Source organism: Lytechinus variegatus, chromosome 2 (assembly GCF_018143015.1).
Source record: "Lytechinus variegatus isolate NC3 chromosome 2, Lvar_3.0, whole genome shotgun sequence".
NCBI lineage: Eukaryota > Metazoa > Echinodermata > Echinoidea > Temnopleuroida > Toxopneustidae > Lytechinus > Lytechinus variegatus.
In genome coordinates this window covers 78989135-79004737 of record NC_054741.1, presented here as the reverse complement: position 1 = coordinate 79004737, position 15603 = coordinate 78989135, and the positions used below count along the sequence as shown (strand labels likewise).

The 15603-nt window shown below is 35.7% G+C and overlaps 1 protein-coding gene across 1 annotated transcript in view; it reads left to right on the top strand.

The window, feature by feature from the left end:
- Positions 1–3102: 3102 nt before the first annotated feature.
- Positions 3103–15603, top strand: part of LOC121409162 (xanthine dehydrogenase/oxidase-like) — a 40810-nt gene continuing 28309 nt past the window's right edge. The window contains exons 1-6 of the mRNA XM_041601008.1: positions 3103–3342; positions 6272–6329; positions 12619–12715; positions 13331–13439; positions 13906–14094; positions 14843–14908. Of these exons, the coding sequence (XP_041456942.1) occupies positions 3304–3342; positions 6272–6329; positions 12619–12715; positions 13331–13439; positions 13906–14094; positions 14843–14908 (558 nt within the window). The 5' untranslated portion in view covers positions 3103–3303. The remainder of the gene's footprint in view (positions 3343–6271; positions 6330–12618; positions 12716–13330; positions 13440–13905; positions 14095–14842; positions 14909–15603) is intronic.

Below are 15603 nucleotides of genomic sequence, written 5' to 3'. Positions count from 1 at the left end.
AAACGTAATTTGCATATATGTGGTTCGTCACTATACTCGCATTGTCTGTTCAATAAGATAAATGATCCCATTCAAGGGGATTAAATTGTACAAAACATCCTGTTTCAAGTCAATATACACCAAATATAATTTCCTCGCACTTCAGTGGAGCTTTTATTTGAATTTGACACTTGAATTCATTTATTAACACTGTCAACATGGAATAGTACATCACACATAAACAAAAACATTTGGTAATTGGTGCAAGATGCTAATCGAGGTTAGCCCCGATGTCATTATCATAGTTTAGACAACAATTTTAACTAAATCTCAATATTGTACATCAAATTCGAATACTAATTCCCCGGACTAATTTTACTTATTACTGTTAAAGAAAATTGCGATCATTTTTGGTGAACATATTTACACTATTTACAAGAACAAATATATATCTTAATTAGATTTTTTTTATATAGAACTATTTGTTTTCAGGCAGTTTACCGTACAAAAACTGATAATCTTCCAGTAGCATTAATTAATTTTAACGATTTACTAAATATCTTGCGACTGGGGCTGTTTCTAATACATGGCAGATGATTCCATAAATAGGACCAGAAAAATGAAATTAGTTGTTTTCCCAAATTGTTATTATATTTGTCAAGATTAATATTTCGCTTTTCTCTATTTCTTGTACTGTAAGGATGATCTATAGATGAAAAATAATCAATAAAACTATGCGGCAACCTATTTTAATTAAACCGTGCATAAATACTCCTATCAAAATTGGTATTGTTTGAAAATATCGAGAATATTTAGATCATAAAATAAAGGAGCAGAGTGATGGTTGAACGTCATTATTCTAGCTATTCTTTTTTGTAATAATAAAGGGTTCAGGGTTTTTTGCACGTCCCACCCCAAACTTCCAGACCACTATATTTATATGAGGTAAAATAAATGAATTGTATAACATAACTAAAATTCTCTTTGTTACATAATTCCTCAATCTATAAAGTATTCCATTTTTTGCCTAGCACATTGCAGACAATGACAACCTGTTTCTTCCATGTAAGGTTTTGTCGATACATATACCAAGAAATAATTCCGACTCCACACACTCTAATAATCTAATAAAGTTCCTTTCAGTGACAATTATCATGATATTGAAACATTTTCGTCTATTTTTAACGCACATAAAATTATAATGTAGTTTTCGTAACATTGACTGTCAATTTTTTGGCATTGCACCATGCTATTTTATTGTTATATTGTTTAGACTCATTTCAGATAAATCAATTGTTCATCACAATTGAAATTATGAAATAAATTTGAGTCATCCGCAAAAAAGACGGAAATTTAAATAATTTGATGAGTTTGCCAGACCGTTTAAACTACAACCACAAAGTTGGGCCCAAAACTGATCAAACAAACATAACGCTGAAAATTTCATCAAAATCGGATGTAAAATAAGAAAGTTATGACATTTTAAAGTTTCGCTCATTTTGTTTTACAAAACAGTTACATATACAGTTCAGTGATATGCAAATGTGAGAGTCGATGATGTTCCTCACTCACTATTTCTTTTGTTTTTTCTTATTTGAATTATATTCAATTTTTACAGATTTGACCATAGCAGCCGACTTGACTGAATCATATATTATTAAACAATGGTAATTTCATATATTCAGGGAGGAATAAAACTTATCTTCACAGGACAATGAGGAGAAAATTATAATATTTCATATTTCAGATAATAAAATACAAAAGAAATAGTCAGTGAGTGAGTGACGTCATCAGTTCCCTCAATTGCATACTGACCAGGATGTGCATACAACTGTTTTGTGAAATTAAGCGAAATTTAAAAATTTCATAACTTTCTTATTTTACATCCGATTTTGATGAAATTTTCACTGTTATGCTTGTTGAATTTTTCTTTTTATTCAAATTAAACTTTTTGTTGGGGTGGACTTGTCCTTTAAAATATTCCCTTTTCTGGTCTGAAAAATGTCTGTTTCGTATAATTTTGACAAAAAGAAGCTGTTGAATCTAAAAAAAAATGACCTAAAAAAAAGAGAGAACCAATGGAGTAAATTAGAGAGTCAAAAAGATCCTAGCAGAATCTTCGTCTCTATATATATGGGATCGAAAGCTTAGGCCCTTTTTGACTCTCGTATAATTTTGGTTAGTGAAACATGCATGGTCTCAATGAATAATTCATGCAAACAAGCCTTAGAATGCCCCTCTTCAGGTCTGAATATATATAAAAAAATCAGTTCCCCGGCTTCTATTCGCGCTCGCAATTTATGATTTGTGATATATAGTGCTTCATGATTGTGTTTAGATGTAATTCTAAAAAAATCCGCACGTGCTTGGCGCTCGCATTAGCCTGGCTGAGGTGAGATATGTATACTCCGTTATTCCTGAAAAATAGTCCTTTAAATGCCTCTGTTTGGGATCAATATACAAAAATTAATTCCAGCTTGTGGACTCTGCGCTCGCATTGTTTGTAAAGTGTAACTGGTTACATGATTACAAAAAATTGCCTAAAATGTCCCTTTTTTAGGTCTGAATATAAAAAAAAATCAGCTCGTCAGTGTTTCGTGCTCGCGTTACTTGATTTAGTGAGATACATAATCATTTTAATGACGCGGTAATGCAAAGGGGAGAGGGGGCTGAACATGCAAAAAATACAATCATACAGTAATTTTTAAGTTTTTGTACATGGTTTTGTAATGTCTTTATGAAAGGTCAATGTACCTGGCTATTGCATTAGCGCGCTTCAAATAAAAAAAATGAATAAATAAATTAATTAATGACAAAACAAAATATAAAGAAATGTAAAGGTGATAATGAGTAAATAACCTATGTAATAAAATGAAAAAAATACTTTAAAATAATGAAATAATGAGATTAGTTAAATTAGAATAAAATAAAATAACAATGAAAGGATGGATAAAAATAAATGAAAATATATTAAACCCAGCTTCCTCTTCGGCTTGTCATAGTTATTTTGATCATACATGTAGCTGTGAGATGGTTACTCAGTAAGTTAGCACTACGATGGCCTTGTGAAACAAACCCCAGCGCAGCCCCATGCCTTTGCCAATGTAGCTGCAGCGCTCTGCGGCGCGGCGCGCCAGCTGCACTGCCTACCTCCTCGATCGAACCGCTCAGGCCCAGGGGCGCGCGCGGGGGCTGGCATGCCTATATCATCAGCAGATCGAGAGCGTTGCCATACACCGGCGAGACGCCACGGTTGCATCATCGAGTCGACCCATCAGCTGATCTTTTGTGTAAAGTTTTCGTAAGCGCAAGATCTTCTCTAAAATGCCTGACAAGTTAGTTTTCTTCTGCAATGGTAGAAAGGTAACATCCTGTTATCAGTAATTTGTGACAGAATGTAGATGTAGGTTTACATGATTTTTAAAACTTTTGTAGGTAGGCAAGGCATCGATCTATCTTATATTCCCACTCCCAGGCCAGGGAGGTAACGTACCGTACGCCTCTGGGCCGCGAAGCGGGCCGGAACCCAGGCCAGGACTCTTCCTTGATTGGGCAGAGGGTCCTCTAAAATATGGGGTAGAATGGGGTCGCAATAGCACCTGAAATAAAAAGGGGAAAAACAGGTTATGCACTTACCTCGATTATATGGATGAAGCTCTATCAAGTATCATTTATCTATAGACCAAAAGCTTCGGTCTCAGTTTATGTTGGTTGTTCAGCTGAACTCCGTTGGCTTCACTCACCAAATGCAGAGACCGAAGTTCTAGCGCGATCTGTACAGGGGACTCAATGGCCATATGTTTATGTACTTAAGATCGGATAAAACGGGTAAGTGAATTTGCGCGACAGCCGAGGTAAGTCACTGTTTTTGTTCCTTTTAACTTGATTTTTCTCTGTTTTTTGGCAATTAATGCCAAGACATGCAAGAGGGAATATTAATTTGCATTTTGGTTGTGTTAACTTTCAAAATTTGTATTCATTAAATACAAAAATTGTAGAGCCCCGACGGGGGGACTTTGCATTGCAAGTCCCCTAATGGTGGCTGCACGATAGCGAGCCGTCTGTGTACGAGGAGAAATAAAAAATAAAATGTTAAAAAACTCCTCGAAACAGACGGCTGCCAGCTGTCTAATTTATCTATTTCTAATGCTAGTATTGTATAGTGAGTGATGGTATTACCGACCGGCCTTGTATAACCGAACGTGCGCATCGTACGTGTCAGAAAATAATACGCTCAATTCTTTGCAGCATCCTTCCAAAGGGAACTTGAATAGAAAGATGATGAAAAATGGTGAAAAAAACATTTTCAAAGTTTTAATATTCTAAAAATAACAAAATATGGTCAAAATAGCTCATCAGTGATTTTGTTGATTTCTCAACTTTTCCCATAGAAAACAGACGTTCGGTAATACAATACCTTTTTCAAGTGACCAAAAATTTCAGTTGCGAAGAGAGGTCCGATTGGAAGCTGATGTCGTAAAAATGAAAAACAATTTTGGCAAAATTTCTGCATATTTATATTTTGTAGGTATTTGTGTATTTATGGTGAAAGTTTGGTGAAATTTATTGGAATAATGTGTTTGATATGATTAAATTCATGAAAAGTGTTCAGTAATACGATCCACTACCATACCTCAACATTGATTGATGTCCGTGCAGGCTCCACTCCACTTCAGTGAAGCGGTAGGCCTACTACTAGACTACTATTACGAGTGAAATGGAGTGGAGCCTGCACGAACATCACTTGAGGTATCGCTAGTATAGTAACTGTAATACGATGTAAGATAATTAATTGCCATAACCATGATAACCTTGTTCATTTAATGAGTGGCTGGATCTGGATCTTGCAAGTCGATTCAGGAAGACCTGATTAAGTCACTAACAACTAGGTCTATAGGCTTAGCCTAGGTTTTCCTATATTTTGTATTCTTTTTCTCACAATTTTTAAAACGTCTATTTATCATAATCTTTCATCTCCATTCCATTCACTCATACCGTTTTCATACTGAAGGCGAAGTGGAGTTACTCCGGAATAACTCCGAACTACCCAATGTCACCTCTGTTAGCCTCTTCAAACAAGAGGTACAGAGCATCCTGCTTCGCTAAGAGAGGAGCATGTTTTTTTAGCTGCACTTACAAGTAGTAACTTTTTAGTATATTTTAAAATGGCACTGTACATGCTCCACACCAGACCTGCCAAATATAGTACGACAATACACCAGTCGGTGGACTGTACTTTATCAGAAGAAGAAGAACTCCGGATTGAGTTTATACGCTTGTACTGCAGACCGACTTTAAACCCCCTTTCATATTGGCAAGCACCGCAGCGGTGTATCCGCAGTTGTTGCCATGGTTTCCATGTGGCGAGATCACAGCGATAAGCGCATACCGCATTTCTGGTGCGGAGTAACTCCGTTTGTAATCCTCTTTTCGAAGTGGGTTGATACTCCGCTTTGAATCCGGATTGAACTAATCTCAGAATTTTCATATTGCCTTCCAAAGTGGAGTAACTCCTCCTGGACTAACTCCACTTTGGCTCTCAGCCTCTCACTATGAAAGGGGTATTAGTCAATTGTTTCCTCTTCTTTTTTCTCTTTTTAGTACCTTTCATGAATTTCCATAGTATGTTTGATATTTGAAATGACTGACAACTGGTTTTATAGAAAATTTTGCTCATTAAGCTTCAATCTGACTCAAATGGTTGAACAACTTGAAGAAATATGTAGTTTTTACAAATACAATATGAGCAAATTTCTTATGTAAACTGTAGACCTCTGCTCTATCATACTGAATACTTTTTGAAACAGCATCAAACCGCACAATGATCTCTACTTTACATAAATATATTCATACTGTATGAAAATTTGTAAGAATTTTGACAAAATGTTTAGTTTTATTGACAATATAAGTGCAGCAGTGGTAACACTTGGTGTCGATGAGACATAAATTTCCAGTGAAGCTGACAGTCCTGTCTTCATTTGGGGTTATAATCTTGTGAGTTGTGACAGACAAAAATGATGATAATGATAATAATTGTACATAATTTACATTGTGTTTACTCAACTGCTCTTTATAATACTTGACAGGTGAATTAGTTATCAAGATAAGTAAGCAAAAATATGATTGAGTTATAATTACAGGAAAAAGTGAAAAAGGGCAGCCTACTTTCTCTATAAATGATAAAAATTGACTTATTTATATTGAAACTCTTGAGAAAGATAGCTTTTTAGTTTTTGAACAAGGTTAAAACAGATAAAATGTTTTTTATTTTCATCACTTTTTTAATATTCAGATCATTGAAAAAGATGCAGATCCTGATACTACTCTTGATGTTTATCTCCGGACAAAGCGTATCCTTTTCATCAGTTTTAAATTCAAGATAGGCCTATAATGTTGCTTAGCAGCTAGAATGGGCTGAGATTGGCTAGTAAGTTCTGAATACTACAGGCTGTTACATGCATGCATATATTTGATGATCAAATCTTCAGATTTCCCCCAAATTTGTATGATTCAGCACTGAAGGTGATTATGAATGTACTTTTAAATGATCAGAATTCAATTTGAATGAAAAAAAGAAAATTAAATTTCATCATCTTAATAGTTTTGATCATTGAAAATGAAAGATCATTTTTTTAAGTCAGAAGAACAAAGTCTGCCGATATTTTAACAGTACACATAAAAATCCTTTGACAAAAGCCATGTTATTATTAAATTCATCGACAATATAATCCTGGGAAAATGGTGCACTTAATCATGAATTGAGTAGGTCATCTTATTTTTTGGCCTTTATTGGTAATCCAAAATGAGAACTAAAAGGTTTCATTGCCATATTTTATGCACAGTTTCACAAACTTCTTATTCCCAGAGAAATAGAGTATATTAATAAATTTACAATTATGTGTTATGATGATATGTTATGTGGAGCATTGTGGCCAAGTGGATTAGTCTTCTAACTTTGGAACCAAGGGTCGTGGGTTTGAATCCCAGCCATGGCGTAATTTCCATCAGCAAGAAATTTATCCACACTGTGCTTCACTCAACTCAGGTGAGGTGAATGGGTACCCGGTAGGAAGAAATTCCTTGAATGTTTTGAGCGCCTAGGCAGCCCAGCCAAGTGGCTTCCCTGGGAAAATATACCTATATTATCATTAAATATGTTTAAATGATTTTTGTCTCGCCCCCCAGAGGTGAAGGCGAGACTTGGGGATCCAAATGTCTTCCTTCGTCCGTTACAAACCTAATGACAGTGACACATAACTCCACAACCGAAAGTCGCTTTTCAACCAAACTTGGATGGTAGATGGACTTCGCCGACCTGCATGTTATGCTGCAGTCGAAGGTCTCATGATAAGGTCATTTTCAGGTCAATGTTAAAGTTTACATGCAAGACTCTCTTATGACACCTTACTCTGCGACCGTATGAAGTCACTTTTCAACAAAACTTGGATGGTAGATGTACTTAGGTGACCTGCATGTTATGATGCATTCGGAGGTCACATGATAAGGTCAAAGGCCATTTTCGGGTCAACATTTAAGTTTATGTTCAAGGCTCTTATGACAAGTGTTGTTCTAACCCAGTCATTCACAATAAAGTTTTGATATAATTCTGTTGCGTGCCCTTGCAAATCACAATATTTCTGGTTATTTTCATAAGAGGGCGAGACACAAAATCGCTTTTGCCTTGTTTTTAAAATCATGAGTAGAGAGCATGGAGATACATGTATGTTATCCCTCGTGGATTTAGAGAGAATTCATCTGTTTATCTTACGTCGCAATATTCAATTATGTTTTCACATGGCCTATGGTTGAGGCAAGCAGACAATTATTTCAAAGTCAAAAGCTATTTTGACAAAAAAACAGCAAGGGCAAAGTGTGATTAAATGACCCTTGGTATTCAGGAACACTGTCATAACTTTTGTCATTTCTCTTGGAGATGTGACTGCACTATGTACATTGTCTTTACCCTGTCATATCTCTCTAAGTCCCATCTTTTCAGAAGCAAACCAATCAATATCTTTGTTAGTTCACAGTGGGAGCCCTTTTAACCAATAGGCAGGCAGGGCATATCCCCAATAGCTGGCATCACGCAACTATGCGTGAATAAGTATTGATGTGTTAAAATACAAAGATAGACGGGACTGTGAAGGATTTTAGAAGAAAAGAGGGGAAACAGAGAAATAAAGGAGAATTAATATGTAGGGCCTAAGTAATTGAAGCATGAATAAATGACTTTAAAGAATATCATGGATGATGAGTGAAACTAGTAATACAATATAATTTAAAAAAATATCACTATATGCTTGACATTAAGTTGGCAGGGTTTTGGGATATTTGGGGCTAAAAGATGTGACAAAATTTATGACTGCTATCTCCCTGTCATAAATTTTGTCATATCTTTTGCTCCTAAATTGGGATTACCCTGTGCATCTAAGAGCTGCATATGTTTGGTGTGTGCTAAAGAGAAGAGATAAAGTTTATGACAACTTTTGTGACAAAAGTTATGACATCCACCAGAATACCAACTTTGTCATATATTTTTGAGAAAAGATAATATATGGAGAAAAAACAATACCCCAGGTATTCAGAATACTGTCCCCGGTATCAGGTTCTGCTGGTTTGCAATGGGATGTCATTTTGTGTATTCAGTTGATTGGAGCTTTATGATTCATTTGTGAAGTTACAATCTTCCTATGTCATGAGAAGTGTTATGTTCCAAGCCATTTTTGTCTCCCCTGCTTAGCAGAGTGAGACTATAGGCGCCGCTTTTCCGACGGCGACGGCGGCGTCAACATCAAATCTTAACCTGAGGTTAAGTTTTTGAAACGACATCATAACTTAGAAAGTATATGGGCCTAGTTCATGAAACTTGGCCATAAGGTTAATCAAGTATTACTGAAGATCCTATTAGAATTTCATGTCACATGACCAAGGTCAAAGGTCATTTAGGGTCAGTGAACTTAGACCATGTTGGGGGAATCAACATCAAAATCTTAACCTGAGGTTAAGTTTTTGAAATGTCATCATAACTTAGAAAATATATGGACCTTGTTCATTAAACTTGGACATAAGGTTAATCAAGTATCGACAAACATCCTGCTTGAGTTTCACGTCACATGACCAAGGTCAAAGGTCATTTAGGGTCAATGGACTTTGGCCGATTTTGGGGATATTTGTTGAATTACCATCATAACTTTAAAAGTTTTTGGATCTCATTCATGAAACTTGGACATAATAGTAATCAAGTATCACTGAACATCCTGTGCAAGTTTCAGGTCACATGATCAAGGTCAATGGTCATTTAGGGTCAATGAACTTTGGCCGAATTGGGGATATTTGTTGAATTACCATCATAACTTGAAAGTATGTTGGTCTAGTTCATAAAACTTGGACATAAGAATAATCAAGTATCACTGAAAATCCTATGCACATTTAAGGTCACATGACCAGGGTCAAAGGTCAATGAACTTTGGCCATAATGATGGTATCTGTTGAATTACTATCATAACTTTGCAATTTTATTGATCTGACTTTTGAAACTTGGACATAACAGTAATCAGGTATCACCGAATATCGGTGCAAGTTTCAGGTCACATGATCAAGGTCAAAGGTCATTTGAGATCAATGTACTTTGGCCGCATTGGGGGTATTTGTTGAATTACCATCCTATCTCTGTAAGTGTATTGGTCTAATTCATAAAACGTGGAAAGACATGTAAGAGTAACCAAGTATCACTGAACATCTTGTGTGAGTTATAGTAGTTTTCAAAGTCAGCACTGCTGCTATGTTGAATCGCGTGATGCAGGTGAGACGGCCAGAGGCATTCCACTTGTTTAGCATTACCCTTTTATCCATACATTGAACCCAGGAATACATTTTTTGGTGAAGAACTGTAGCTGGAGATTCTTCTTTTAGACACATTCAGGATTCTGTAGTTAGACTTTCAACGTTACAAAAAAATATAAAGCAGTGACCTTATGATAATCAGTGAGGTCTTTGTCAATTATAAACAACTCTTGGTACAAGGCTGTTTACACTGATAGGTTGCCATAATTGCCTCATTAACATAAGAGTAATGAGAGCTTCACTCTCACAGATGGTAGATGTAATAATGATGAATTAAAGAGAGCTTGATATCAAAGTGAGGATCCCTTAAAAGATAACGGGTGTCTGTTGCAAAAGTGTTGAAGCCTTAGTTCAATTTGCTCTCATTTTTCTTTATTTCTGCATTGATTGTGTATATACTTAAACCTTGGATAATACCTCATTTGTAGTGATGAAGATGGTGAGGTCAAAGGTCATCTAGGGGTCAAAAGACCATGAAAGAAGGCCATGTGTATAATTTTTCATGTTATAATAATAATAATAGCTGGATTTATGAAGCGCTTTTTGCCTGAGGATACAAAGCGCTGCTATGTCGGTGTTAATGATTTTGTTTAATTTGCTCAATCATTTCTCCATCAGTTGTGTTCGTACTTGGTACAAATGAACCTTGGGTAGTAGTACCACACTTGTGAAAATGGTAAGGTTATAAGTCATCTAGGGGCCTAAAGGTCGAATGATGGGAGGCCATGCATCAATTGTGTTTTATACTTGGTACAAATGATCCCATACTGCGATGATGGTGGTGAGGTCAAAGGTCATCTAGGGACAAAATTTTAAATGAAAGACATGTTCATCATCATTTTCAAGTTTCAAGTTTTGGTTTAACTTGCTCTCATTTCTTTATTTCTGCATCAATTGTGTTCTTACAAGTACTACTTCTTACAAATGATCCTTGGGTAATAGGCCTATTTGTGGAATATAGCTACAAAGCTTACATCAAAGGCCATCTTGGGGTAAAAAGTCATTTCGCATGTGTTATTGATTTTGAATTCCGGCGAGACTTGTGAAGAACCTTTTTCAAAGTCAGGCATTAAACCTGTAGTTCAAATCAAGGTCACATGGGTCATAGTATGTGTAATGTAGACAGTGTATGCATGTCTCTGCATTCACATGGGTTCAATCAAAGATAGGTCGTCTGCTTTACAGGCAAAGCCTATCCAGGGACGTGTTACGGTGCTAGGAAGGATAGGAAACTCAAACACAATACATTCAGAAATCTATAGGAATACAAAAACATCCCAATCATAATCATTGACAAAGCATTCCCCAGGGGTAGGGTATTTCATGTGGTGTGCCGAAAATCCTTTGGAGCTGACTGGTTTATGCAGAAGCGAAATATCAGTAGTTGATATTTTTTACTCTGGAAGCAATGTTTTTTATCAATTTCTTTTGTAAATTTCAAGTTAGTTATTGAAAAGAAAAGGGAAGCCCTTCCCAAGTTGTGATATTTTCATGCCAACATGATAAAAAGAATTATGAAAAAAAAGACATTTACAATTTCATAACTACTTACGAAATTGACTTCAGCATTTTCGGCTAATTTGTGCTATTTTAGAGCTCATTCGTTACAAAAGATACTTAATTATGAATGTACATGTATTTTGTACAATAATTTATGCGTGTTCTTGCATCGATCTGAGATATTATAATATTGCCTGGCCAGAGGGGAACATCGAATACATTGCCCGCAATAGAATCACATTTGCCGGAGTCTTTAGACAAGGGCAATATGGTTTTTGAAGGGCAATATATTTTGTATTCCCCGAAAGAAAAGCCTGTCAATATTTGTGTTATTATCCAAATTAGACATTTAGAGCAAAATTTGTATAAAAAAATATTTTACTCTTTAAGAATGGGAATCTGCATTTATTTTTTCATATGGAGCAGATCGAGCCTCTGAACCAAACCGTTATAACGTAATTGAATTATTGAAATGTCGCGTCCTTGGCCTGGAGACGTAATATCCAGCATTGTCTCATCTTGATTAATATTATGACGTATATTGTTGCTGCGTGGTTCAACAGGACGTGTAGAGTACCTTGATGTTAGCTCTTATTGTCTGCTACATTCCCACACATTTTATTGTAAACTTTAATAATATAGAGAAAAATCAGAAATGTAGCAAATGTATGATCTTCTCCGTTCCCTATTTACAATACTACCTAGGATATGCATTTTTTTGTTTATAAATCAAAATAAACTTAACTTTAATCTGATTTTGAGTTCTGCTTTTCTGATTGCTCTGTATCCAATTTGAATGAACTCTTTGTTGAGGTGGCCTTATATTTTCCCAGGTCTCAGGGTGTTGAAAGTTGAACCTTCCATCTTTCTTGTCCTTTATGCCAACAGTGTTAACAGTGTTATACAGTGTTAACCACTTGCTGAATAATTAATATGAATATTTATTTAATTTGCTCAAATTTTACCATGTCCAATTGATAGAATGTGAGTTTCTCCCTCAAATTAGTGTGTGCTGTTGAAAGATTTTTTTGGGATAAAAATCTAAACGTGCACTAGGATTATTTTTTTTATTTTATCAATTTCATCAATAGCCTGTTCATATTGATTTGTTCTAAAATGATGCTTTTTACATATGAATATAGAGTGTACTTGACTAAAGAGATAGAAATGTTTAATTTTAGAGTTTATGTTAATATGCCATAATGAAAACATGTTTGATTGAGAATGTTCTTACAGGGCAGCTGCCTTGTCTGAGAGTGAAATTATCAAGCAGTTCCTTAACGATATCCACACCAGTAAAGCTCCAGGGGACAAAACAAGGATGTGGTGTAGGGGCATGTGGGTCATGTACTGTGATGCTTTCATATGTACATCCACAAACAAAATCTATACGGTAAGAGCTGACAATATAATTGGGTTGATCATACCCAATCGATGTGGAATCTCTCTTTCCCATCTCAGTTACCTTCCTTTTTCTCTTCTCATAATCAAAGGTTAAGTCTTGTTCAATCCTTTCTAGTCTATAGTTTCCAGTCTACTAATGGCTCCATATGTAAATGATTTTTTTTTACCAGTAGCTTTCTTTTCACTATGCTATGCTTTATTCTGTCGGGACATTGAGAGAAATTTGCTTTTCACAGTTGATATAGGAGTCCCAATATGGTTTGCTATGAAACACAATCTCTATGCTAATTGTTCCTTTTTCGAGGGCCAGATAATCCTTTACATCTATTTTCATTGCAAGTCATATTTATCATGAATAAAGTTTTATTGTTTGCCAACATGATCAGGGGCCTATTTCATAAAGAGTTGCAACTGTTGTAACTTTGCCATCATAGCAACTACCATGGCAACTCTTGATTTTGATTGGCTGCTGAGCCCAGTTGCAATGGTAGTTGCCACAATGGGAAACTTACAACAGTTGTAACTCTTTATGAAACGGGCCCCAAAATATGATATTGCCTTTGTTCCCTTTTTGATATTCCTTCCATAAAAAAAATATCCACAGCAATGAATCCATTGTTTCTTGCCTGACACCAATCTGTGTTCTTCATGGCAAAGCAATCACTACAGTAGAAGGTATTGGAAGCTGCAGAGAAAGGCTTCATGTTGTTCAGGTAATTATTTTTAAAGAACGTAATACATACAGTGTACATCAAGGAATCACTGGGTCAGTGGTGCATTGGCATCCAACATATCACACACAAAATAAGGTACCTTGCATACAGAACTTAGTAGGTATAAAAGTATACCTAAATTATTTGAAATTTAGCTCACACATTGGAGTTGGTCCTGGTTTATGGTGAAGGTATGCAAAACGTTTTTTTCTCGGGGGGGGGGGGTGGGGAATAGAGAGAAAGAGAGTGGCATACATACTGAGACACTCAGTGAGAGAGAAAGAGAGAGAGAGAGATACAGACAGACAGACAAAGAAAGGGGAGGGGGAGACCAATTAGGAAAAACAAGATCAAGTTTGGTAAACTGATGCATTTGAATTTATCCATTTCGATTTGGTTTTATGATTTCTTATTAAAAAACATTTTTTCATTTTTCTTCCAATGAATTATATGTTTGTGATTGTAGGAGCGTCTTGCCAAGAGCCATGGTTCTCAATGTGGTTTCTGCAGTCCAGGAATGGTCATGTCCATGTACACTCTACTACGGAACAATCCTAAGCCACAAGTCAAAGATATCCTCAGGTACCTTGAAGGCAATCTATGTCGTTGTACTGGATATAGACCAATCCTTGATGGATTTAAATCATTCTGTGGGGTAAGTTGAATGTTCAGAGGAAGGTGGAAACGTTATCAGGGAATGATATCAAGATGAATCATGATACTGATGACCAATTGACCAATGTGACTGTCCAGCTCAAAGCTCACAATAAGCTGACCAGAATGAATTTACATAGTTTCTATTTTGTTTTAGTTAAATAAAGAGACAGAACCTAAGCTATAGCATCATGCACAACTTGTCAATCTGATCGTGTTAATTACCAGAAATAAATTTACTATTGAAAGTCTTCAAGGGGAGATTCAACGAAGAAAGAGAAAGTGGTAATTGATATGGGATTCACCCAAGCATGAGATGTACATACTGGGCAAGTTCGGTTGAAACTCTTAGCAAGTTTAAATAGAAAGGATCTGTTTATTGAAGATTTCATCTTTTGACGGAAGGTAATGGAAGTGTTTCTCTATCACATATCATTTTTAAGAACCTTTGACACTTTGCTGAGGTGCTTGTGGTGGGTGTTGAAACAGGTTGTTTTATTTGTTAAGCAAAGCACTAAAAAGAAACACTCAAAGTGTTCCAAGTTAAGTTTATATAAAGGGGTTGTTCAGAAACATTTCAAAGGGGTATGTGTAAGTTGACCAACAGACTTCAAGGGGTACATGTATGAAGCTTAGGGGTCGGTACATATATAGAGTGGGACATGACCTTGACTTTATGTGCCTGACATTGTTTTAGTGATTTATGGAATTGAATGAATAGTAGAAAATTATTTTATTTTATTTTACAGAAGGAGAATTGTTGTCAGGGTACAGGAGGTTCTTCTCAGTCACAGAATGAGGACCAGCCCATTAGTGTGAGTATTAAAATTATATTTGTTATAAGGTTTAGCCATTTTAAATACAAATACTAAAAATGGACTTTGATCATTGACACTAGTATGGATGTTATGTGCAGTTCATGCCTAAGGGTATTATGTTTTGAGATAACACACTTAATATTTTTCTATACAGTAGAGTATTTGAATTAGGAAAAAAAATGCAGAAATGCTCGACCGGACATGCATGTATGCAACAAAGACACATCAGGGTGTGAATGTTTGTATAGAAATGCATACAATTCTTTTCAATGCATTTTCTTTACAGTTTCCCTTTTTGTCTCGCCTGAACAAAGTTTGGCAGAGACCTCGTGATCACTTTTCCTGTTGGTCTATAACTCTTTTTGGTCTGTTACAAAAATGTTAAAATTTTAGTTCAACTTACTCTCATTTCTTTATTTCTGCATCAATTACGTTCACACTTGGTACAAATGATCCTTGGGTAAAATCAAATGTGTGTTCATGGGAACGATGGAAAATGTCATTTAGGTGTCAAAAGATCATATTGCATATTTTATTGATTGTGAAACCAGGCAAGACTTGTGGTTCGCGATCCACCTTGTGTGGTAAAGTGGAAATCTGAACATTACACATTCTATATGAGCCTTCATTACTTTTACCTTGAAAATTGCAATACTTTTACGTAATATACATTAGGGGTATCAGCAAACAAA